Consider the following 26,415-nt stretch of genomic DNA (forward strand, 5'->3'; position numbering starts at 1 on the left):
GGGGTGGAATTGGAAATTACAGATATCTTAGATAAATATTAGTGAAAATTATATTCTTAGTTTCTTCTCTTCAACTTCACTTTAACTTTTCAATTTTTTTGTGAACTGAGCACACCTCCTGGTACCTCTGTGGCATCTAGAGGTATTTTTATTGGACAAACCCTCAAGTCTCTGTTCAGGCAAACTTATCCTTGAATGAATTTAGTAAATAGAACTCAATAAAAACTTTAAGATCTGGACCATTAACTTTTACATACCCACGATTTTTACAGTATTTCTCTTTATTTCCTACAGAGCAGATGAAAACCAAGAAAGCATCAGAGGAGCAAGGAAAAGTATAATGTATTTTATTAATTATAGCTACTAATACATTGTATTTATACATTATTGTTTCAATGCTGCTACATTATACTTCTATAATGTCTTTTATAAGAGTGTCAGAGAATTTTCCCAACTCTAATGAAGCCTCTCAAAGTTCCTGTGATGTAAATTATTATGCCCATTTTACAGATAGCTGAAACAGAGACTTTGGGTAAAATTTTCAAAAGTGCTTAAATGACTTAGAAGCCTACATCTAAGGTCCAAATCCTCAAAGATAGTTAGGCACCTAACTCCCATTGAAACCCGTGGGAGTTAGGTACCTAAATACCTATGAGGCTCTGGACCAAAGTTTTAGGCTCCTAATGACTGAATCCACAACGTGACTTAGGAATTGCAATACTCTGTATTACAAGGCTTAAGTTTTAGGGACCGTGCTGCTCACTGGAATTCTCAGCCCTGAGTTAGGCTCCCTATATAATGCTTGGGGAGAGTTAGGCACCTGAGAATGGGTTTCTCAGAAGTCAGCATGCTGAGTAATGAGTTGCCTAAGCCAGCCAGTAAAAAATGCTGAGGAGAGAGGCAGAACCTAAGACCCACCTGTCAAAGGAAAATAGGCGCCTATCCATTCAGGAGTCTATCATTCTATCCAATTGCCAGGGCACTCACCTGGGATATGGCAGACCTTTTTTCAAATCCCTGCTTCAAATTACCTGATTTGGAGTAAGGAATTGAACTTGGTCTCCCATATCTCATCTGGGTGCCCTGACTACTGGGCTATAGAGTCATGCTCTCACTTTCCCTCTCTAGCCCAATATATATTTAATCATTTAATGCAACTTTCCCAAACCCAGATGAGTACCCTAACCATTGGGCTACTGGGTATCCTGGAGATGATCCCCCCGCCCTGAGGAGGTGTGCTCTCAGAATGGCTACCAGATTGGACCCTGCAGGTGAGACAGGGGGCAGAATGCATATTTCAAGAATGCTGTTGGGGCACAGGCGTGAGCTAGGATGCCAAACAGCTCAGCAGTGTCAGGGCTGACTCCCTTTGCAGATCTAGCCCCCATGTCACTTGAGTGCTTTTGAAAATGTGACCTCTTGTCTATGGTGGGAAAATGCATCATAAAAGCGTCACTACACGTAAGAAATATGGCCAGCTGAAAGGCATCCTACTGAGAAAAACTTTATACTGCACCATATTCATCATTTATTCTTTCTGTATATTACATATACAGTGATTTCCATTTAAGTCAACATTTACCAATAGTAACCACTATGCTGCACCACATACAGCACAATCTTTCACTAGATTTACAATGGAAAATAATTCTGATAAAGTAATGCTCTATGAATCTTTACTTTTAATGATGACCCCTGTGCTGTGTAATATACACATTCAAGCAGTGTACATATAGTACATATGCACACACATGAACAAAATATATAGCATTGGTTTAATTAATACCAATTTTAAAGTGTTTAGAAATTTCCACAACACATTAAGAGACACAGTTGAAAAGCATTTTATCTTCATTTTATCACTTGGCTCACATCTTGTTCTCTAAGCACAGTCAAAGAGGTGGAATATGTGCATAATTCATAAAGACAACGGTACATTTATTCAGGTATACACCAGAGACTGGTGAAGGTGGGCAAATATTTCTAGTCCTGTGTAACCCTAACATGGAAATCAAATCAAATATAGGCATGGAGGGGCTTGTGGAATACATTTTTGATGATTAAAGGATGTACTTAACAGATAAGTAACAAGAGACTCTTATTTTCTAATCATTTCTTGTAAGCCAGCCATCAGAGCAATAAGAAATGAGTCACAGAAAACAGTCACCATATCACACCATTTCCAACGTTTTCAGATGTAGAACTTCCTTTTGCTCACAGTATTTAAGAAAAAAATGAAAAGATAATATTCTGAATGTCAAAGAAAACAATTTGTTAAAAACTAACAAACTTATTACATTAGTTATTTTACCTTATAAGGAACAAAAATGCATTAGTTGTGTATATACTATACTTTGTTCCTCACTCACTCATGCATCTCATACACTTTCTGGGATTGACACCACCCTCCTTTTTATTCAGTTATATTAATTTAACTATTTTTTATTAATTGTTCATCAAAACAAAGTGTCCACCCCCCCATGACAGGATAGGCCAAGATATAAGTATCGTCCTGGCTGTGTGGCCTACTGAACAGAACACTATTCTGGTAGTCAAGAAACCTGGATCAGAATTCCCAGGTCAGGGTATAAATGATTTCTAATGTAGCATGACATGGTTAATTCTTTCAAGTTTAAACATTTTTGTTTCTGTTTATTTAAATGGATATTTTCATTCAATTTTATAGGTACTTCTTCACTCCCAAGAATTCATGCCCCTAGCGCTGAACAAGGAATTTATATGGACTTGTCTTTCTTATGTAGTTCAAAGGCCGCTATTACCATGGTATCTTATCATAATCTATCAAACTATCATAATTATCAATTTATTTAATAGTCAACAAATCCTAAACAAAGGCCTGGTCTACACTAGTCTGTTACTTCGGAATTAGCTGAGTTAATTCGGAAAAAAAATGATTCTGTACACCTGGCCAAACCGGCTTTTTCGATTTAAAGGGCTCTTTAAATCGATTTCTGTACTCCACCTCGGCAAGTGGAGTAGCGCTTAAATCGAGATTGCAATCCCAGGTTAAAGGTATTGTGGACACAATTCAACGTTATTGGCCTCTGGGAGCTATCCCGTAATGCTCCCTTGTGACTGCTCTGGACAACACGCTCAACTCCAATGCACTAGCCTGGTTGGCAGGAAAAGCCCCAGGAACTTTTGAACTTCATTTCCTGTTTGGTTACCATCAGCACAGGTGACTGTCAGCACGGTCCACCATCACAAGAGATCACACAGTCCCAGATTCGCAGATGAGCTCCAGCATGGTCTGAACAGGAGGTACTGGATCTCATCGCATGTTGGGGAGATGAGTCTGTTATGGCAGAACTACATTTCAAAAAAAGGAACCCAAAAACTTACGCTAAAGTCTCCAGGGCCATGACGGAAAGAGGCTACTCCAGGGACACAGAGCAGTATCGTACAAAAATCAAGGAGCTCAGGCAAGGGTACCAAAAAGCCAGGGAGGCAAATGGGCGCTCTGGGTCACAGCCCCATACATTCCACTTCTACTGTGAGTTCCATGCAGTTATGGGGGGTGATGCCACTACTACCCCACCACTGTCTGTGGACACCTGCAAAGGGGGGAGGTTGCACGGAACGAGGAGGAAGAGTCATTGGAGGACAAAGAAGAGGAGGAGGACAGTGCACAGGCGGCAAGTGGGGAATCCGTTTTTCCCCCTAGCCAGGAACTATGCTTAATGGTAGAGCCAATAGCTTCCCCCCACTTCCAGTGCGGGCTCCTGGACCAGGACCCTGGAGAAGGTACTTCTGGTGAGTGAGAGCCTGATCGGAGCCACGCAGTGAGGGGCAGGGGCTGTTCGCATATTGTTTAAACGGCTCATCCCTGCTCAGAGCCTCATCGGAGCCACGTAGTGGGTGCAGGGAGTTGTATGAAGTGATCATCCCAAAGAGCCTGCAGGCCCTCCTTCATGGAAAAGCCACCAGGCATTGCTTGCTATGAGAAAGGGGTCCCAGCAGTTTGAAAACATTGAAATGAATGTAGAAGAAGCAGAACCCTGTGTGCCCCTAGGCTAGCTGCAAGCTGAATTCTGTTGCCCAGCTGCGTGTGATCGCTTGCTCATACCAAAGTGTCCCCTTTGTTCTCTGAAATGTATATTTTAAAATACTACCCTCCCTTTTTCTCCTCCCACAGGTGCAAATGTTTCAACGTGGCCCCTATCTACTCCATCCCAGAGGCTGGTCCAGATTAGAAGGTGGAAAAAATTAACTTGGGAAGACATGTTCGCCGAGCTCATGCAGTCCTCCTGCAATGATAGGGCCCAGCTGAATGCATGGAGGCAAACAATTACAGAGTCCCATAAAGCATTACAGGAACAAGAACAGAGGAGGGACGCACGCGATGAGAGCAGGAAGGACGCTATGGTCAAGATCATGGGGGAGCAAACTGACATGCACCGCTGTATGGTGGATCTAATGCGGGAAAGGCAGCAAGACCACAGACTGTCGCTGCAGCCCCTGTATAGCCGCCCTCCCTCCTCCCCTACTTCCATAGCCTCCTCACCCAGATGCCCAAGAACATGAGGAGGGAGGCTACTAACTTTTGATTTGGTTTCTCGACTTATCCTTCCCTCCTCTTCCACCCCCCTAACTCACCCCGCTTCTCCCAGTCTGCCTTCTGATTTATCTCAATGTGTTGTGCAACAAATAATAAAGAACAGTTTTTAAACGATTTAGACTTTATTTCCTTTCATATATATAGAGGGTGGGTAACTTCAAGAGAAACAAACACAACTGTTACACCATACCCTGGCCAGTCATGAAACTGGCTTTCAAAACTTCTCTGATGCGCAGCGCGCCCTGCTGCACTCTTCTAATTGCCCTGTTTTCTGGCTGTGCGAAATTGGCCTCCAGGGGAGTTGCCTCAACCTCCCACCCCGCCATAAACGTCTCCCCTTTACTCTCACAGAGATTGTGGAGCACACAACAAGCAGCAATAACTGTGCCAGTGCGCTTTCAAACGTCCAAAAGCACAGTCTACCACCATTCTGCACTTGCTCAGCCTATAGTTGAACTGCTCCTTACTACTGTCCAGGTTGCCTCTGTATGGCTTCATGAGCCATGGCATTAAGGGGTAGGCTGGGTCCCCAAGGATAACTATAGGCATTTCAACATCCCCAACAGTAATTTTCTGGTCTGGGCAGTAAGTCCCTTCCTGCAGCTGTTCAAACAGACCAGAGTTCCTGAAGATGCAAACGTCATGTACCTTTCCCAGCCATCCCACGTTGACGTCAGTGAAACGTCCCTTATGATTCACCAGTGCTTGCAGCAGCATGGAAAAGTACCCCTTGCGGTTTATGTACTGGCTGCCCTTATGTGCCAGGGCTAAGACAGGGATGTGTGTTCTGTCTATCGCCCTGCCGCAGTTAGGGAACCCCAGCGCATTAAAGCCATCCACAATGGTCTGCACATTTCCCAGAGTCACTACCCTTGACAGCAGCTGGTCAATGATTGCGCTGGCTACTTGCAGCACTGCAGCCTCCATAGTAGATTTGCCCACTCCAAACTGATTCCCAACTGACCGGTAGCTGTATGGCATTGCAAGCTTCCACAGGGCTATGGCCACTCGCTTCTCAACTGTGAGGGCTGCTCTCATTTTGGTGTCTTTGTGCTTCAGGGCAGGGGACAGCAAGTCACAAAGTTCCATGAAAGTGGACCTACACATACAAAAGTTTCGCAGCCACTGGGAATCATCCCAGACCTGCAACACTATGCGGTCCCACCAGTCTGTGCTTGTTTCCCGGGCCTAGAATCGGCATTCCACGGCATGAACCAGGCCCAATGCCACCATAATCTCCCAATTGCCACATGTCATGCTTCTAGGAATGTCTGTGTCCATGTCCTCATCAGTATAGTAAATGCATTGTCGTCACTTCCTCACCCTGTTTTGCAGGTACTGCATATAGTGCTGGATAATGTGCAAGGTATTTACAATGGTCAAAACTGCAGCAGAGATCTGAGCGGGATCCATGCTTGCCACGATATGGTGCCTGAACGAGTAGTTCTGGAAAAAAGGCGCAAAACGAGCTGTTTGGTTCAAGATGGCTGATAAAAGTAATGTGATAGTCCAGGTCAGTTGGGTACAGCAGAATAGGAGAAGGCAGATATACTGGCCATTGGGTTAACAGTCTTCTGTTCCCTGACTGACCAGAGCAGGGGCTGCTCCAGGCTAATGAGAACACCTGACTCTAATTAACCTGCAAAGAGTCAGGTGAGGCCATTAAGGTAATGTGACCACCTGAATCTAATTAAGGCCCTGCTGATACTATAAAAAGGGCTCACTTCAGTCAGACAGGGAGGAGCCAGAGGCGAGGAAGTGCGGCTGAAGGGCTGGTTACTGAGGACACCCTCAGACCGTTGTTAAAGGAGTCCTAAGATAAGGGTGAAGAAGGGAGAAGGAGGAGAGCTGTGGGGAAGTGGCCCAGGGAAAGGTAGCAACTCTGGCAGTGAAAGGTTGGCTGCCAACAACTGCTACCATTAGGGTCCCTGGGCCGGAACCCGGAGTAGAGGGCAGGCCCAGGTTCCCCCCAACCCACCATTACAAGAACACCTCCTAGGAGGGGAAGTCAGGCCCCTGTCAGGACAGGAGGCTGAACAGAGACTGTGGTAGTTCTCTCACCAACCTCCTTGCAGGCCTATGATGAAAAGGGCTCAGTAGACTGTAACCCTGGCCCTAGAGAGAGAAGGGCTACGTGGAGGGTCACAGTGAGCCACTGAGGCTAGCATAAGCCACCTAGAAGCACAGGACCCACGGGAGCAAGGTCAGACCTTTGCCACAGTAAGTAAATGGTTCTCTTCTGTAGCTTTCACAGAGTCTGGAAGCTCGTTAGAGCTGCAAGAGCGGGAGAGCAGAGTTTGCAGCGGAAGCTGTGTGGCTCTGTTCACAATGGCTGAAAAACAGCAGGGAATTGTTGCCTTCTGTAGCTTCCATGGGAGCCCCGGACAGACAATATGGAAAAAGCAGCAGAAGCTGTGTGGCTCTGTTCATGGTAGCCGAAAAAAGGCGGGAAATGGTTAGATGAAAGAGTAGAGATAGAAAGACGAGAGGACATGCGAGGCCAGGAGACAGGTGGTTCACTGTGCTGCACCATCTCCTGGTAGTATGGCATCTACCATAGCTTTCACAGAGGGAGAAGTGAGTGACAGCACACACCCAGAAACACCCTCGAGAATGTTTTTGCCCCATCATGCACTGGGAGCTTAATCCACAATTCCAATGGGCAGCAGAGACTGCAGGAATTGTGGTATAGCTACCACAGTGGACTGCTCTGACATTCGATGCTAGCCTCGGTACTGTGGATGCACTTCGCCGAATTCACGTGCTTTAGTGGAGACGCAACACCAAATGTATAAAATCGCTTCCCAAAATTTGAATAAAATAAATTCGAATTAATTTCGTACTGCCGATGTACCCAAAGTAGCTTTTAATCTATCTACAATTTCAGTTCCATCTTCCAACATCCAAAAATACCTGTGGGATGCTGATTTTGATAGCATCATAGTAAGTATATTGTTCAGTCTAGAGCAGTTCAGATCATTCATCTTATTTTTTCCACAAAGCTAGCTCTTTTTGCATATCCGTAGAGTTTCTTTGCAGGCAGTTGATAGTACCTTTCACTGATCTGATCCTAATCTCAGCCTCTGCAAATCCTGTGGACATTTATTTTAGGACCTGCAGCATAAAACCCATGAAACCAGAATAATAGAATATTAGGGCTGGAAGAGACCTCAGGAGGTCATCTAGTCCAACCCCCTTCTCAAGCAGGACCAACGCCAACTAAATCATCCCAGCCAGGGCCTTGTCAAGCCTGACCTTAAAAATCTCTAAGGAAGGGGATTCCACCAGCTCCCTAGGTAACCCATTCCAGTGCTTCTCCATCCTCTTAGTGAAATATTTTTTCCTAATATCCAACCTAGACCTCACCCACTGGAACTTGAGACCATTGCTCCTTGTTCTGTCATCTGCCATCACTGAAAACAGCCGAGCTCCATCCTCTTTGGAACCCCCCTTCAGGTAGTTGAAGGCTGCCATCAAATCCCCCCTCATTCTTCTCTTCTGCAGACTAAATAATCCCAGTTCCCTCAGCTTCTCCTCCTAAGTCATGTGCCCCAGCCCCCTAAGCATTTTCATGCCCTCCATGGACTCTCTCCAATTTGTCCACATCCTTTCTGCAGTAGAGGGCCAAAAACTGGATGCAATACTCCAGATGTGACCTCATCAGTGCCGAATAGAGGGGAAAAATCACTTCCCTTGATCTGCTGGCAATGATCCTACTAATGCAGCCCAAGGTACCATTAGCCTTCTTGGCAACAAGGGCACACTGTTGACTCATATCCAGTTTCTCATCCACTGTAATCCCCCGATCCTTTTCTGCAGAACAGCTACTTAGTGAGTCAGTCCCCAGCCTGTAGCAGTGTATGGGATTCTTCCATCCTAAGTGCAGGACTCTGCACTTGTCCTTGTTGAACCTCATCAGATTTCTTTTGGCCCAATCCTCCAATTTGTCTAGGGTACTATGGACCTTATCCCTACCTTCCAGCATCTCTCTCTCTCCCCTCAGCTTAGTGTCATCCGTGAACTTGCTGAGGGTGCAATCCATCCCATCATCCAGATCATTAATGAAGATGCTGAACAAAACTGGCCCCAGGACTGATCCCTAGGGCACTCTGCTTAATACCAGCTGCCAACTAGACATTGAGTCATTGATCACTACCTGTGGAGCCCGATGATCTAGCCAGCTTTCTATCCACTTTATAGTCCTAGTCTATAGTCCATTCATTCAATCCATACTTTTTTAACTCAATTGCTAGAGTTTATGCTAATTTTACTATTATTTCTCATTGTAAACTGCAAGTACATTTTTGTTTGCAGGTGGGATTCATTCCTACTAATGTAAGTTTTGAACTCCCTATTCAATTTCTTCAGCACACAGACTGAAAGTATATTTCTAACCACATTCCCATTGACTAATGCCTTTCCCTTAGTCAAACCTGTTTTGGTATTTACCATTATGGGAATGGGTCCAAAGCCTTTTGAAGTAAATGGGAAGACTCTCATTGATTTTAATAGGTTTTGGATCAGGCCAATGATGCCAAAACAATACAATAACTAATAATACATGAAATGTTAATTGTCTGCATAGTAGCATATGCAGAAATAGTACCAATAACATTTTGCAGCACATTCTCCAAGAGAAATGGTTCAGAATGGTTTAGTGAATTGAGTTGGAAGTTTCTATTTCTTGTCCATTCTTTTCCTGTTTTTCTTCCTCACCACTCCTCCTGTTCTATTTTTCATATTTTTAGAAAGAGTTCTCTTCTGGAATGACCATGTGATGCTATCCCAATTTGACTGTTTGGTTATTTTTATTTCCTGACATTACCATTCTGAATAAAAAAGCACAAATTAAATCACTAATTCAGCAAATAACCAGCACTAAAATATTAACTTAAAATAAGAAGGAATGCACATGCTTGGAAAGAATAGTTCCTTCAGTCTTTTTGTTTGTTTGTTTGTTTTTGCATCATACAACTAGGAATGTTTCGTTATAGAAAAACATTTTGGCTTCTTTCATGACTATAAAGAAGTGCAATTATGATTGTCATGAAAACACATTGAGCAGCTGTATACTGTTAACAATAGAACCATTATCTGAATCTGCTTAGAAAAACTCGCAATTTAAACATTTACTTTTCCTAGAAATGAGATATTCTTCCAAAACTATAGTAGATACCAAAAAGAGATTGTTTTCTATTAATCTGGGTTGCATATCAGTCATATTTCAAAGCCAACATAACATCCTTGTTTTGGGAACATTTCTATATGCACTTGCATACACAAAGAACATTGGAAGGAGGTAGTGTAGCCCTGTTGAAAGTTTTCAGTTACTCAGTTTTCTGTATCCACATTTCAAATTGGGAATTTGAATTTTTCATACTCCATGTACATATTTAAAAATATTATAATATCTGAACTCTATCCATCTTACTTTGAAAAGGTTAATTAATAGATACTTACTCATTGAAGACCAGGTCTGGAGCAAAATAGAGGAATTGGCTGTTTGTATGTTTGTATGATCTCCAGCTCAAGGCAAATGATGATAGACACATCCATGAGTACTGGATTAGAGTAATTTGGTCCTCGAGAGGCAAGTTTCTAAATCCTGAAGAACAAAATGATTAATCACAAACTACAAACAACATTCAGGTGCAATGTAGTGTGAACTACCTTAAACTCAAACTGGAAAAAAGCTCAAATATTCAATGAAACAATTGTAGCATTAAAGAGTCCTGTGGCACCTTAAAGACTAATAGATGTATTGGAGCATAAGCTTTCATAAGTGAATGCCCACTTCGTCAGACACATGCATCTGATGAAGAGGGCATGTACCCACGAAAGCTTATGTTCCAATACATCTGTTAGTCTTTAAGGTGCCACAAGACTCTTTGTTGCTTTTTACAGATCCAGACTAACACAGCTACCCCTCTGATAATTGTAGCACTGAAATCTATTCTTAGTCTGCACATTTTAAACAACAATACAGTCCCAAAGAGAACGCTTAGTTCTAGCAACCCAACATTTATTTTATTTAGGTGGTTATTACTAATACCAAGACAAAGTTTTAATTTTCAATCAGAAAAACAAAAAACAATCATTACATTAATGATACAATACAATATTTATCACCTCCTCCCCTGCAAAAATATTATAGTATCTATCTTTAAAATGAATGAAAGAAGATTAATTTTACCTAGACCTGTTGGTAAAATGGCATATTAAGTCATAAATCCTATTTTCAAAAGAAAACACATACAATAAAATACATTCTTACCTGGAAGTATCTTTGCCCACTTTACGACCTGAACCATCTGCTTGCCAGCAAGGCGGTTTAAAGTGGAAAGCAGGTGCTCCGCTGTATCTGGTTTTGAATTATCATATCCTGCATACACTATTTCAGGCTCAATGCTTTCAAGGACCATAGAGGGCGAAGGAGCAAGTGCTGGTGAAATAGCAGACATGTGAGGAACAAGTGTTGTGTTTACAGACGGCTCTTTTACTGGAGCAATATATGTAGTCCCTTCCTCTGGGCTTTGGGGTGGTGGCTGTTGCTGCTGCTGCTGTTGTTGCTGTTCTTCATGCATCCCTTTCAATTTTCCCAACTTTTTGGACTTTCGGGCTGAAAAGAAGAACAAGACAATCACAGAAATCTTATACACCCTTTACTTGATGGAGGCATAAAAAAGATTATTTCGAAAATGAAATTAATATGTAAACCATCTTTACCCAATAGTAAGCATGACAATACCAGAACACAGTCAACAATGGAACATGGGCCAGGAGAAAAATATACAAGCAGGCTGCTACCCACTTAAATCCAGGATATACTGTATCGATAAACCTAAATGTCATCTCTATCTCTAAAATGTTCTTCTAAGACACACTCTCTCCCCTCCCCTTTCCCCCCAATGCAAATAAATTAACAAATATCAAGTAAGGCTTACCTCTCTTACTTTATAATAATTAATTCTGCTACAACCATGGATCATTTTTGTTGTCCCCTGTTGTAACATTTCAATAGTTAAATAATAATGTCTGCTAATTTATTGTTGATGCTTCCATAAATACACCTTGTTTCCTAGTTACCTTTTTCAATTTACATGAAACATTGTAAAAATGGTTTTGATTTGTTTTGTAGGTTTTTATCTTAATCATCTCTCACCCATACATTTTTCTTCATGATCTCTAGTCTCATATTGCTTTTGGTAAACAAGATAATTCTTTCTGGCCCCTAGTCTTACTATTTTCCATCTCTATACACAGATCACAAGTCACCTATCAACCTATTAGTCTAATCTAGTCAAACCACTTTGTCATTGTAACTCTTTTTTTCTACCTTAGTACTTCCTCATCTCACGACTCAGTCTTCTCTTCTGGCTACTTCTGAAATTACACTATGACCATATACAGCCAGTTAATCAAAAAATTCTGAGCCTGAGAAGTATAAAACTTCTCTCTCTCTGCTGTTAATTCACTTCTCCCCACTTCCTGCCGTTAAGCCAATTTTTACATATTTCAGTTATAGTACTGCTTTATTAGAGTGAACTTGACCATACTGAAATTACATTTTTAAACAGCAAATCCTGTCCTCCCTATGCTCCTTTGGTGCATATGCTCACTTGGAAGACAGCAACAGTGATATGTTACCACTATATGAAAGGATGTATGGTGCAGAAGGCCCTCCATATTTTCCATTCACATAATGTAAAGTGACTGATAGTTCTGCAAATATGAGGAACAATCAGCTATATTTCCCTGTCCCTTGCATAGGAGAATGACTACCACAGAAGCTCCACCAGCTGCAAGACTACAGAATAGCTCTGCTGGTGGTTCACTGGAGGGTAAAAGAGGAAGATGCCTTTTTCTCTCCATCTGCTGCTCATTTTCTTGGTTACTTGGGCTTTCTCAGGGTATATGATTTGGCTCACAGTGAAGTAAAATTGATCAAACTTCTACCTTAGGTATTTACATAGCATATATTACCATATTATCTAAGCATAGAGAATAAAAATCAGATTATGTCAACATATTACATTGTATAGACTGTGATTCCTGTTAAAAGGTCTATTATATCAATGAGTTCAATATTGGGGGGGAGGGGGGCTCTCAAGGGAGAACTTAGATGAATCTCCCAACTTGCAGTGGATCATGAACTGATTCTGTCAACATCTTCGGTATTAAAGATGAAATGCTATGTAGATATCCAAGAAGTGGGGAGAGGTGAAAGAGCATAAAAAGCACCTTTTCCCCATGTGAGCAAGGCAGTAGAACAAAACACCCACACACACACGCACAAACAACCCTGGAAATTTCCCACAAAATGAAATTAGCCTTTTTTGTTTGTTTCTGGTCAATCAAAACATTTTATTTTGATAAAAGCCCAGACCTGAAAAAAAGTTATTTTACAAACTTAAGTGGGAGTCTTTTCCCATCATTCCTACCTTTTGTAGGAACATTCTACAAACCTCCAAAATTCCATGATGGCTGGGGGTGGAAGGGAGGGGGAGGGAATCTTTCCACATTTAGGCCAAACTTTTATTTTTTAAAAGACACAATTTCCATACGAGGCTTTGCATTGGACTCCACAACCCAGGCATCCTACTTCATATCTGGAGGTTAGTATGTCAGCCTGAAGCATCCACCTGGTGCCTAGAAGCCCAGGAGCAAGCTGATTCCAAGTCCCTGCGGCCCGCCGCTTCCCACAGCTCCCATTGGCTGGGAATGGTGAACCACGGCCACTGGGAGCTGCTGGGGGCCATGCCTGCAGACGGCCAAAGGCAGGAAAAAAACAAACAAAATGCAGCCTGCAATCAGATTATCCTAATGGGCCGCATGCAGCCCGCTGGCCACAGGTTGCCCACTGCTGCCTTAGGATCTAGGATATTTCCCAGATTTGGGAGTTGAACCCACAGTTTATTCTGGGGGGAGGAGCAAAAGTGCAATGCTGACATGAATGGGGATGAACTAAGTGCAGAGATCCTCCTCTTCACTGACTCTCATAGGCTTTAAGATGGGAAGGGACAGCATGGGCCAGTGTTTAGCACTACATTACAGTGAATTCAATCTCTTAGCCAGTTATAGGACTTGGACAAAAAGGTTCATAGATTTTAGGGCCAAAAGGGACCATTATGATAATCTAGAGTCCGACCTCCTGTCAACACAGGCCAAAGAACTCCTGATGTTAAGGGAGGCATACTGGAGCGTTTTCAGCTACAAGTGCAGTGCCTTTGACAATAAACCACCATAATAAACTAATGATTGAAATATTGTCAAAGGCACTGCACTTGTAGCTGAAAACACTCCAATATGCCTTCCTTAACATCAGGATGGACTGCACTGAGATACCGTACACATTATTTTAAAACAGAGTATGTGATGAAGACAAAATTGAAACAAAAGAATAATAAAATCAAAATAAATAGGTTATGACTAAATATTGGCAATTTTTTCCACATAACATCCCTAAGATACAACCTTTCGTACCCACCCACAGAGCTAAAACTCTTCTCAAAGTTCTCATCATCTCGCACCTTTTCTCTGGCCTTGACAAATGCAATCTCTCCCTCCAGAGCCATTAAAAATGCTGCTACTAAGATCATTATCCTAGTCCACTTCTTTGAGCATGTACCTCTGTCTTTGCCTCCTTCCACTGGCTCCTCCTTCTTTATCACATCAAACACAAGATGCTTGTGTTGAAACATTCACTTTCAAGGCTCTTCTGAGCCTATCCCTACCTTAACTATCATCTCTTATTCACTATCGCAATCTTGATTCCTGCTTCCGGTCAGCCCATGATGCCAGCCTACATCACTCATTTGTTAAAATTTCAAAACACTTTTGAAAGAACTTTTGTGCTTTCTTCCATGCTGTCCCTCATATTTGAGAGGAGTTCTCCATAAACATCTACAAAGCCACTTCATTACTCTCCTTCAAAAACCTACTTAAAACTCTTTTTCCATGATGCTTACAAAAAAAAGGCAGCTGGTATGCTTAGACCACTATCATGCTGACCAATTCTATTTATTTTTTTTGTACTCACCACTCTGTTTGTTACCAACTGTTGTCTCTCTTCTTATATTTAGATTGTAAGTTCTTTGGGGCACAGACCATCTTTATGTTCTGTGTTTGTACAGTGCCTAGCACAATGGGGTCCTGGGTCATGACGACTGTACCTCCGAGGCACGATGGTAATAAAATAATATCAAATGCAAGGCATTCAAGATACTGGGCCCGACCCTATTGTTAGATCCAGTCCTGGAAGTAGTTTTTTTTTAAGTCAATAGGATTAGTCACGAGTTCAACAGTGAGCACTATACCTGGTGGCAAGTGCATGTTCAGCTCCATTCATGTGATCACTGCAAAACATCCATACACTCTGCTCCATAAAAAAGTTGCATCACATTTTATTATTTTTTGTCTGTATAACATCTTTGTACTTTTAGTTCTTACTTCTTTCTCTGTAGGTATGTCTACACAGCAATTGGACGCACAGCTGCAGCTTACGTAGGCAAACCCACACTAGCTTTCAGCACGTTAAAATAGCAGTGAAGACATGGCGGCACAGACTATCAACATAAGTACATATCCAGGGTTCTGGACAGGCTTGTACAGCATGCACTGGAGCCCACACCACTGCATCTAGATTAAAGCTACCGTGGGTATGCCTTGCTGCAATCACATGGGTATGCCTACCTGAGCTGCAATCTTAGGGATGTGATGCAGAAACTGCAGTGTTGACGTAACCGTGAGATGCCCACAGGTGTGCAAACCAGAGGGAAATTTTTATAAAAGGATAAAATATACAACTATGTATCAGTATTAATCAAAAGCTGTCTGTCATAATTTAAAATTCAATTATTCAACCAGCCACATGTATAACAGATTGGGAAACTTTATAAGATACAAAAACTTAATCAAATAATTTAGGCCCAATGCCTTTGAGCAGAAGTACAACTGAAGGAGTAAATGTTTTCGTACACAAGTAATCTACCTCTGTGGACGTGATGACATTAGCTTGTCAGTCTGGGACTACTACCAAAGTAGATTTTTCTAAAGTAATTGTAATAATCTGAACATTTATGCAGGAAAAAAAATGGAAAAAAAATAAAATGGGAGACAAGTTTTCTAAAAATAGCCTTATTTATGTATTGCTCACTAGTATTTAATTCACCGTATCAGTGATTTTTGTGTTCTGAAAAACATTCATATTTTCCCTTAACTTACCATATCTTCTCTTTACCACAAAAGATGCTCCTACTTCTACATTTCAAGCAGCTCTACAGTACTGTTTAACAGATTATAGTTATTGTTCCATTTTAGTGTTACTACTTGCTTCTTTTTCTTTTTTTAAACCTTAACCATAAGACATTTTCTAATTTCTTTTTGAAAAGGTATAATTTATGCAACTGATCTAAAACTTTGTTCAACTACATGCAACCAGTGCAAATAAAAATAAAATGCCAGTGCCTAGTTTAAATCTGTGATTGTTAAATGCTCCATGAATCCCATCCTCTAGCCTAACAATCCCAGACCCGATCAAATACCATTAAAATAATATGAGGTGCATTAAATCTAAAAATAATGTTCTGTGGCAGGTACCAAACAGTAGCAGCACCTTTAGCATTTTTGTCAGCCAGCCAGAGGACATCCATTAGAATAAACCCTGCTCGTTTTACTCACAGAGGCATTTCTACTGGTGGCACACAGCTTCTCTTTGAACTCCCTTCCCTACCTGTCTCAGAATGAAACAAATGGTATCCAGTAGGAGCCCTTACAAAGCAGCAGCTCATCTTGTGTTTCGGTAAATATACTTATTCTCCTCCCCACTCCCAATAAATACTGAGTTCCAAACTGGCAATGTGCACAAGCTTATTAAACTTAGTGTAAAGTAAGTGAAAATGTATTTGCTCCCTATTGGATGCAGTTGTACGTACAGTACTGCACACAGAGGTGGGATCACTATGACTACTGAGTTATTTTAGCAAGCCAAAGCTGAACTAGCACTTTTTGCAACCAAATGTATCCCAAGAGCAAAGCTAGGATGTCCCCATTCAGCACAATACTTGATAATGAGGTAACAGTGACATGCATCACTGAAAAATGTTAAAAATAGGCCTGAAGGAATAAAAAAGGATCAAATATCACTGCTTATTTTTATTATTAATTTGTTTTTCAAGCTCTATGTTTTATTTCCATTAGCACAAAAAGTCTAACAAGGAGAATCTTATGCGTCTTTCATGTGCGCAGAAGCAGAAACTATATTTTCATCTGGGATCATGCCAGAATGCTAACTGAACTGGTTTGGTAGTTCCCACAAACATCTAGCAGCTTAGCTAAACTGACAGCCCATTTAGCCAAGATATAAATCCTCTGATTTTCCTCTCCAAGTATTTTTGTGTTTAATTTTTGTTTTCTTCCATGACAATATCACAAAAAGTATGTTTCAATTTCATTTTCTTCCATTATACCATCAAAACGAAACTGAGAAAAATGTTACTGCTTTATAGTCATGTTTACAGTGAAAAGAACTGTGTTTTTCATTTGGTTTCATGCCAAGACTCTAGCTCAATTGGTTTGGTAATTCACACAGAAACCAGCAGCCAACTACAAAAGATTCTGAGAACCTCTGAGAAGTAACTGCACTGAGTTTAATTTTTTTTAAAGATGTGTTTCACAATTGTTCTTTAATTGGACTATCAAACATAAAGCTAATAAAGACAACTCAAAATTGGAAAGAAAATATACATCATAGCTCCTGCCCATACCCCACAATGTGACTATGTTAAGTTTTATGACAAGACAGATCAGCAGGAATTCTGACTAAAGATAACTGCTAATCAAAAGCTCAAATCCTATAATTATTTTCTTTAGAAACGTGTGTAATTCATATCAAGAAATTCAGCATCAGTATTCTAAGACTGATTGGACACTTATGTGAGTAATAGGAATATCAAAAGTTATAATAGTCTATGCAAAAAAAATAGTTTTGGAAAGGATATAAAATCTCATGTTCTAGGGCTTAAGCCAATCTCTAACTATTAAGGGTTAGGACAAGACTTTCATAATTCTGATCCTGCACCACAGTTCCTAAATTCTTATACTCTTAAGGTTTTCTGAAACAGATAAATAGTTGAAGAAAAGAGAAGTGTGGTGAAAGATGCCTTGCAAATGGCTTTGGCTTTAACAAAGATTTTTTTTTGCTAGATCAGTATTTGTAGATGTCTAATATTCTTATGCACCAGAATACAAAATTTAAAATAAAATACAAGGGGAAGTCTTGTGGAAAATCATATAATGTTGACTTTTCGAAGCTACAGACAGCACTACAGCAACAGGTTGAAAAAGAGGAAAATATGCAAAAGTATTGCTGCAGTACACAATAACATTTATATTCTACAGTACTAGTCATCTCTGTAGTGGAGAAACATGGTAGAGATCACATCAGAAAAGTTATCTCTACTTGTTCTGCTAAAATGGATGTCCACTTAAATAACACTAAAACGGAGATAATCTACTGCTACTACCACTAATATATTTACAATGGAGAAATAAATAAAACTAAATGAGGACCAATCCTGACCAATAGGACCAATCCTGAACTGATGGAAGTAAATGGTAAAATGTCAAGTATAGGAGCAGGACTAAGCCCACTATCCTAAGAGATGTTTGGAGAATTTGTAAAACCATGTGAAGACTTGGAATCTAGGTGTGAGAATCCTTAAAGTAAGGGAGCCTGATGAGTTGGTAGGATATACAGAGGACTTAATCGTAAAGATGCTTAAATTAAGTATCAACATCTGCCTGGAAACAAGACACAGCAGTGGTCCCCAACCTTTTCGTCTGGCACCCTGGCGGCGGTCAAGCATCCGTGGCAGCGGCAAGCAGCGTCATCCAGAGTCGTCACTGTCAAAATGCCACTGAATTTTGGCGGCATTTCGGCAGATGCTCGATTGGGCGCATTTAGATGCCCCCATGGGTGCCAGGGCGCCCGCAGGCACCAGGTTGGGGACCCCTGAGATACAGAATCCCTATGCAGGCTCTGGAGAAGAAGGAAAATGGAAACATTGTATTAAACCTGCTTTTAGTATAAAATGCTGTTAGAGCTACAACTCAGAGGATATTTCTCCCCCTTCTCCACCTCAGCCTTTTGACTCAGGCAAGATGGATGGACCACATTTTCCTAAAATGACGGTTTGGAGAGGCCAGCACTTTAGAGGGAGCTGGTACACAGATACCAGCCCCTCTCTTTTGAACCTGTGGAATGTTGGTGAAAAACTGGGTCCTGAAAGTTTGAAAACTGTCTTCTTATGATCTGTAAAGCACATAGTATAATTTTGGTGATAGATATGGTGTAATTCATATTGCTGAATGTTAATTTATGCAATATGAATTCTAATGAACTCTTATATATGCTTGAAATTAATATTTCACTGACTTATCATATTTCAGGGAGACACAAATGCTGGAAAATAGCATGATACTACTATCAGAAATACCATAATCAAATATTGGACAGTATTAATGTGATTAATTTGGCTGTGTTACAATGGTATAGTATTTTGTTTTTCTGTATTTCTTTAGTCCACAAATCTATAGATTACTTTTTTCTTTTCATGCTGAGACACATCTAAGTAACATGGGATCCCTTGTAATTTTCCCTTTCCTCTGCTTTTTGCCTTAAATAACCACAAAAACGTTTTCTAAAAAACCCTGTAGTTACAATATAAGCACAAAATCAAATGCAGGAGCACCTGTAACAAGCAATGTTCCCCTTGCACAAGGGAAGAAGGATTTTTACATAAGTGATGTATTCAGAGAACAGCTTGGTTGCTGCCCATCAAACTTAATTATTGTTTGCACAGCTAATGACTAGTTAACGTTGCCAAAGTTAGAGCTCTATTTATCTTAGTTTAAATTCTGCTGGAATACAAGGACTAAGCTAATCATGGCTAGGAGAACTTTAGCCTCACTCAAAACCTGAAAAAAAAAAGAAAAAAAGAAAAAAAAAAGTCAGTCAACAGTGATGCATCATCACAAGTCTTTTTGGAAAATGGAGAGGGAGGAGCAAACAGCCTTACAGCCACACACTGCCACAGGTGTCAGCCTCTCTTCCTACAGCTCCACTTAATAGTGCTTGTTAGACTTCTTAAACAACTGCCTGACTTACATAATCAGCAGACCAACCAGATTTACTGCCACAAGAAACTTATGGGGATTTACCAGAGAAGCAGGCAACTGGGATAAGGAAAAGGGAGGGACCACAAGAGTAGTGTAGTGTGTCATTTCTCCCCCATGCACACACACGGAATGGAAGGCATGGAACAGAGGCTGCATATGGAGAAGACGAGAACTTATCAGGAGAGGGACCAAAGAAAGGGGAACACAAGAGGGAAAAGAGCACAGAACAGGTGAAAGACTGAAGACAGGCCACAAAAAAGAACAAGGACATAGAGAAGAGAGAAGTAGTACAGAATGAAAGGAAAAGGCATGCTGCTCTACTTTAGAAAAAGGTTTAAGGAAAGAGAAGGTGAAACACAAGACAAAGTGAACAGAACACAGAGAGAAAAGCCATAGAGGGAGAAAAAGAGGAAAAAGAAAGAAAGTGGCATATATGTAAAAAAAAGAAGGAAAAGCACAGAAGTAGAATTTAGGCACAGCTTCAGCATAAGAGAAGGGAGGAAGGAAGGAAGGAAGGGAGAGGACTAGAAAATTATACCAATGTTGTGAGCCCGAAGGATTAGGATAATAGTGGAGTTGCCAACAGTGATTGTTAAATGAATATTACTAGATACACACTGGAACTGTGGTTAAACAATTCTGTAATTAAATAATTGGTGGTGTCTTGGTTTCTAGCTACTCTGGACTCTGTAGTTAAATAACGGGTGTCCTAGTTTTTAGATATGTTGTTTGACTAGCAGTTCTAGTTTATTACTGTATTTCTCTCTCTCTTAATAATTTTCACATTTTTCTCAAGCAGATACAGAACAACTTTGTACTTGGGAGCAAATCCTGCCTTCTGTTACAATGCCTGAAAAAAATCAAAAGAACAGAAAAAGTTCCAATGTACAGGGAGAGGCTATGGAAAAGCTGCTTGGAAGAAATCTTCATCCTCTGCATTGTTGTTCAGTGTCACCCTGCCTGTGGGGCCTATTTCCAAAGACTATTTTACAGGAATATTTAGGTTGCCAGAAAAAGAGTCTAATGCATTTGCTTACATTTTAGCAATTCTCAAAGTGATGATTAATTGACAAAGAACAGCTTCATAGGATACTACTCCTCTGTGAGGAAACAACTTTTACCAAATGCCAATGAGTAGATTTCTGGTAAAAATCAAAATTAAAAAGCTTTATCCAAAAAAGCTTAATGAGAAATAGATAGAAGTCTGAAGATTCTGCCCACATATCATATCTTGGAAAAATCAGCAAAACAGACACATTGCAAATTTGCTAATATTTTTAGTTTATGAAGTATCTTTCCGTGAACTTTCATCAATAACAAGAGAGATGCATTGACTACATTTTAAAATGGCAATCCAATATGCAAAGAATTTAAAAATAACTGTCCAAGAAAGAAAATGTTATCTTTCCTGAAAGCCAGGCTTAATCATTCTTGTTCAGATGTTCATATAATTAATCTATTATTTATTCATTCATAAATTATGTCACATTTAGTGTTTTTGAAGTTTTGCATGGTATATTAAATACATCATTACACATGTTCATCAAATACAAGTCTAACAAAGAACTAGAAGCAACACCCAAGTACTAGATTGCCATAAATTAGTCAACTACAATTCTAATGTTTACCATCCGCTCCTATTTACCAGTGTACTCTACTGCGCCTCCTTGAGAAAATAAAACAGTAACTTGAAAAACCATTGCAGTACAGTAATTTGAGTTAAAAAATGCAATTAAAGTTAAGGCAACTTGAAATAATGTACATATACTGCTAAGAAACAATGCACAAACAATATATTGTGGGTGTGACATTAGTTGAAGGAGCTACTGCACTACTTAGATCAATTTGAAGTGTGGAAAACCCAAAGCAGCAATAAGAGCTCTCTCTCAGGAAAAAGAGCAAAGGGCACCTTGTTGTGGAGTTTCTAGTATCTTAGTTTCCCCAAAACAGCAACCTCATAGATGGAGGAGGAAGGCATGGATTAGTTCATTCAGTTAAGATGACTGATATCAAGATATCTAAAGACTACCTTTTGTCCCATGAAACTGAGTATTTACGGGGGGGTTATGTCGTTACAGATAGATAGCAGTTAATGGTGTTTTGATAGGTCACATAAACATTGGTATTTATGCTTTAACATTTTATATTTATGCTTTATTGTAACGTATTTTCCTGTGCTGCAATAAATCAAATAAAACCAGAGAAAGAAAATGTAAAGTGCAGAAGACAGTTTCCTCAAAATTAGTTTAAAAATGGATAATTTGCTTATCAGTTTAAGGTCAGATGTCAGCATTTCTTCAAAATCTTGAATTCCTGCCATCATTCCCTAAATACCTTCTTAACAGCTCCAGTAGCTAAATGTGTTTGTAATTATCCTCAGTTGTTTCTTCAAGAAGAGCTAAAACATCACAAATATTCATAGTAAATAGCTATAAATATGGTTATAGCTTTCTGGGTAATCAAGCTCTGGATGCCTGAATTCCTGTCATTGAAGTAGACAGTCAGAATGATCTGGGGAGGAAGAGCATCTACTCACATGGAGCACACCAGAAAACAAAGTGGCAAGAAAAGTGGATCTAAACAAGATCCAGGGGAGAAGATTAGGACTGGCAAAATGTGCCTTGAAAGGATTTGTACTATTATTATTATTATTGCCGGTGATGAAAGAAGAAGGGAAAGCATAAGAAAAAGACCAAAGAATTTAGTTTACATATCATCCAAGACAGGGGTGGCCAACCTGAGCCTGAGATGGAGCCAGAATTTACCAGTGTACATTGCCAAAGAGCCACAGTAATATATCAGCAGCCCCCCATCAGCTCCCCACTCTCCTCCGCTCCCAGTGCCTCCCACCCACAGGCAACCCCGCCCATCAGTGCCTTCCCCTCCCTCCCAGCACATCCCAATCAGCTGTTTCGTGGCATGCAGGAAGCTCTGGGGGAGAGGGAGAGGAGCAAGGGCACAGCAGGCTCAGGGGAGGGGATGGAAAGGGGTGGAGTGGGGGCAGGGTCTGTGGCAGAGCCAGAGATTGAGCAGTAAGCACCCCCTGGCACACTGGAAAGTTGTCGCTTGTAGCTCCAGCCCCGGAGTCGGTGCCTATACAAGGAGCCACATATTAACTTCTGAAGAGCCGCAGAGCCACAGGTTTGCCACCCCTGATCCAAGAGATGACCTCATAATGCAATACTGACCCACAAGTATTGAGTCGTGGGGGAAATGTCACCTGCTGAATTACCAGTAAGAACTTCATGCAGCAACTTGGATTGGCTCGCAGATAGCTCTTCCAGGTACAGCTAGAGGCTGCTTAATTTATGAGATCTGACAAGATCACAGCACAAGGTAGTGTGGTTGCAGGCTACAAAGATTCAAGATTACATTACAAATTGAACAACCCCTCCCAAATGACAACACTGAACATGACCACTGATTTTCCTATTTTCTTCTTTTGTCAAAAAAAGTCTCAGATTTTAAAATTCAACACCATAACTTGTTTGATTTCTGTGAAACCTGAATGTGTTTACTGAGCTAAAACAGGTAAAGTAATATACATATCATGTGAAGCACAACTAATGAGCATCTGAAAATTGGTAGATGTTAAAAACAACAAAACAGCCTAAAATTTAACAAAATATTTACAACTTTCTCATGGAACATAAAGTTGTTGCATTTTTTAAACCATGCAATCTTCTTGTCTCTTCTTTTGCAACGTAGACTAATTTGCATTTGGAAAACAGGGATAAACTGATTCTAATCAATTTTTCATTTCAGTTTGGAAATAAAAGATAGTCATTGAAAATTAAATTACCTAACTAAATCCAAATATAAATGGCAAAAGTAAGGTGTTCATAATTCACGTGAAATAGTATTCAGTAATATGTTCAGGTACCTTTTTGTGAAATTTAAAACTATACATTACAAAAGGGCAAAAAACTGATTGCATATTTAGTTTCTGTAACTTTTTCCATTCTAACATATAGTTATGCTAAATCAGATTAATGTGCATGATCAAATGAAACCACTAATTCATAGCTATTCCAAAGTAAGTTTTTTTTAATGAAAAAATTAAAAGGTTCAAATTAGAGGTTATTCTCTCTCTCTGACACACATGCACACACATGGACAGAATTAATTCCATATTGTATAGTTTAAGACTTGGAAAAAGCAGACAACTCTTGTGAAACGTTTAGGCGGGATTATGGAAATTAAAGATAGAAAAGATATAGTGGGCTAGCTAGTCCATTTCCCTGCTAACGCAGGATTGTTCCCTACAGCAACTAGATTGCCTAGTGTTTTGTGAAGTCTAAAGTTTCAAATGCATAATGGGATTTTTACAGCTTCCCTTGAGAGACCACTCCATGTATAATGGCGGGCTTTGATATGCAGACTAACTTTAGGTATAAATTCATGTTGGGATCAACTCACATACTATATGATGGAAATATACAGGCTTTTTGATCAAAATGAATTGTTTGCAGATAAATTTCTCCCAAAATGAAAAGTTTCAATGAAAAATAGAAAACAAACTTTTCTTGGTTTTCAACTTTTAAAAAAAATTATGTTTCAATTCTCCCTCCATTTCTTTTTCTCCTTCTCCAAAAACTGAAAATGTGTTTTCTTTTGAATTTTTCCACAGAAAATAAATTACAATTTTCCCACCAGCACTAATAAATACCTGTATGTCTTTTTTTTCAGTTAAACCTGAATGAAGTATTTAGAGAATAAATACAATGCCAGAGCACAAATATTTTTCATGTTGATTGTTCAACATGTCTTAACCATGACCTGGAGATATTATTCTATGAATAAAAAAAACAAACTTTTCAGTCTCCATGTACACTGGACTTTACAATCATACTTCTATGAAGGGTGACAATTCATGTCAAATGTAAGGATGATAATTTTGGGGAAAGGATAACATCTATGCACTAAGAACTGAATTGAGACCACACAGGCCACCATTTTAAATCCCTATCAATTAGATCTGGAAAAAGAAGTGAAAGACTTATATTATCAATAACCTGACCCAATCTTTCTTTCAGATTATCTTTAATACATTAAGAATATTTCATTAGGTAGAGCTAATAGAGTAACAGAATCCCATGGATGAAATTATTCACATATGTAAGTGAATATAAGTTCAGGGCCTAACTTACCTATGTATTCTTTATATAAGATTTGTAGTCTCCCCAGCCAGAATGGTAAATCATCTAATTTGCAAATTGACAATCAATCCTATTTATCTTAAACATATTAACAATATTTCAGTAAGCCTTAAGACCATCAAATTCTTGTTGTTGCAAGGGACAAACTTTCTGAGGATTCAAGGAAGAAAAGTATTCTGGGCCTGCACCATAGTACATTCAGGAAGAAAATATCAGAACTTATTAAATCTATCTAGCCCATAATTAATTGAAAATTAATTACAGTATCTTGGAAAAAGCATAGACTAAAAATGGGCCAAACATTTTTAATACAGTTGCTTCATCTGAATCTCTTCCAATAATTAAGTCTAACATACAGCATTAGAAGCAAAAAAACCAACCCAAACAGTGGGTACAGAAACAGTTCACAGTAATACTTGTTGCAGGGAGAGGGCGAGAGATTCTCTGTGAAGGAGAGGGATGGACTATGTTAACATTTAGGTACTTTAACGTTTGTAGCAACTACTAATTATCGTCCCTTCTCATAAAATCAGACAGACCCATGGAGTAGATAACCTCACTGAAGAAATCATTATGTGATGACTTCATGAATAATTTGTCCAAAACCTATCAAAGTATAAAAGGAGACTGGATGATGATACAATTTTCATCATATATAATAAGGTAATAAATGAGAAAATAGCTATATTAACTTGGGTGAGCCTTCTCTGTTGGTTTTTGTAAGCACTGTTTTAGATACATTTTTGTAAAAGGTGCCAAAACATGGCACAGGCGCTTTAACATAAAACAAAGGACTACATTTTAAAAAAATGCCTGAACACTAAAAGGCAAAATGTATATACTCAAAATACACACACAACAGTTTATATTACTGTAAACCCAGAAAAAAAGAGCAATGGTGTCAAAAAAGATCAGCAAAATACATGAGAATGAGCAAAGATGAGCAAAATAAAACTCACTGTATTTATTCCAGAAAAATGTGGAATATTTACCCTGGATTTTCCATTATTCTGTCAATTTTGTTTGCTATTAAAAAGTTTTCCATACACAGACGAAGAAAGAAGTAAGATGGTAGCTAACTTTTAAATTATAAAATGTAATGTGCTTTAAAAATTCTTCTACTGAAGAAGAGTTTGAGTAAGAGTTTTCGTTCTTTCATTCTGATCAACAGATCAGGAGAGATACAAAGGAGAGTGAATTTCTTTACAAAGCCTAGGAAGAGAGATCCAGAGCAATATCTGGGGACTACCATTTAGAATTTAAAGAAGTTTTCCAGTCGGCCCTGTCTAAAACATACAACCTATTTGGTTAGAAAATAAGTTCCCTTGGAAGTCCAACACATAAGGCAGCTTTGATTTAGTTTTTCTTTGGGGTTTATCTTTCATTCAAATTAGATGCTGAGAAATTAAATTGAGATAATTTCTCTGAGAAAGAAGAGCAGAGCTAATGGGAGAATCTCTTCCATTTCTGTAGATAAATAGTACAGGTTGCCCTCTTCCT

The 26,415-nt window shown here is 39.6% G+C and overlaps 1 protein-coding gene across 8 annotated transcripts in view; it reads right to left on the reverse strand.

The window, feature by feature from the left end:
- NR3C2 (nuclear receptor subfamily 3 group C member 2) overlaps positions 1-26,415 on the reverse strand; it is a 651,149-nt gene that overhangs the window by 415,257 nt on the left and 209,477 nt on the right. For 7 of the 8 annotated variants that reach the window (XR_012655961.1, XM_075066312.1, XM_032793226.2 and 4 more), the window contains exons 5-6: positions 10,854-11,198; positions 10,040-10,184 (exon numbers count right to left, since the gene is read on the reverse strand). Coding sequence is in view for 7 of the 8 variants with exons in the window: in XM_075066312.1 (XP_074922413.1) it covers positions 10,040-10,184; positions 10,854-11,198 (490 nt within the window). In the remaining variant the exon portion in view is untranslated. Of the gene's footprint in view, positions 1-4,965; positions 6,026-10,039; positions 10,185-10,853; positions 11,199-26,415 lie in introns of those variants that run through there. The other variant, XM_032793229.2, reaches the window with a different exon arrangement.

This window comes from Chelonoidis abingdonii, chromosome 5 (assembly GCF_003597395.2).
Source record: "Chelonoidis abingdonii isolate Lonesome George chromosome 5, CheloAbing_2.0, whole genome shotgun sequence".
NCBI classification, from domain to species: domain Eukaryota; kingdom Metazoa; phylum Chordata; order Testudines; family Testudinidae; genus Chelonoidis; species Chelonoidis abingdonii.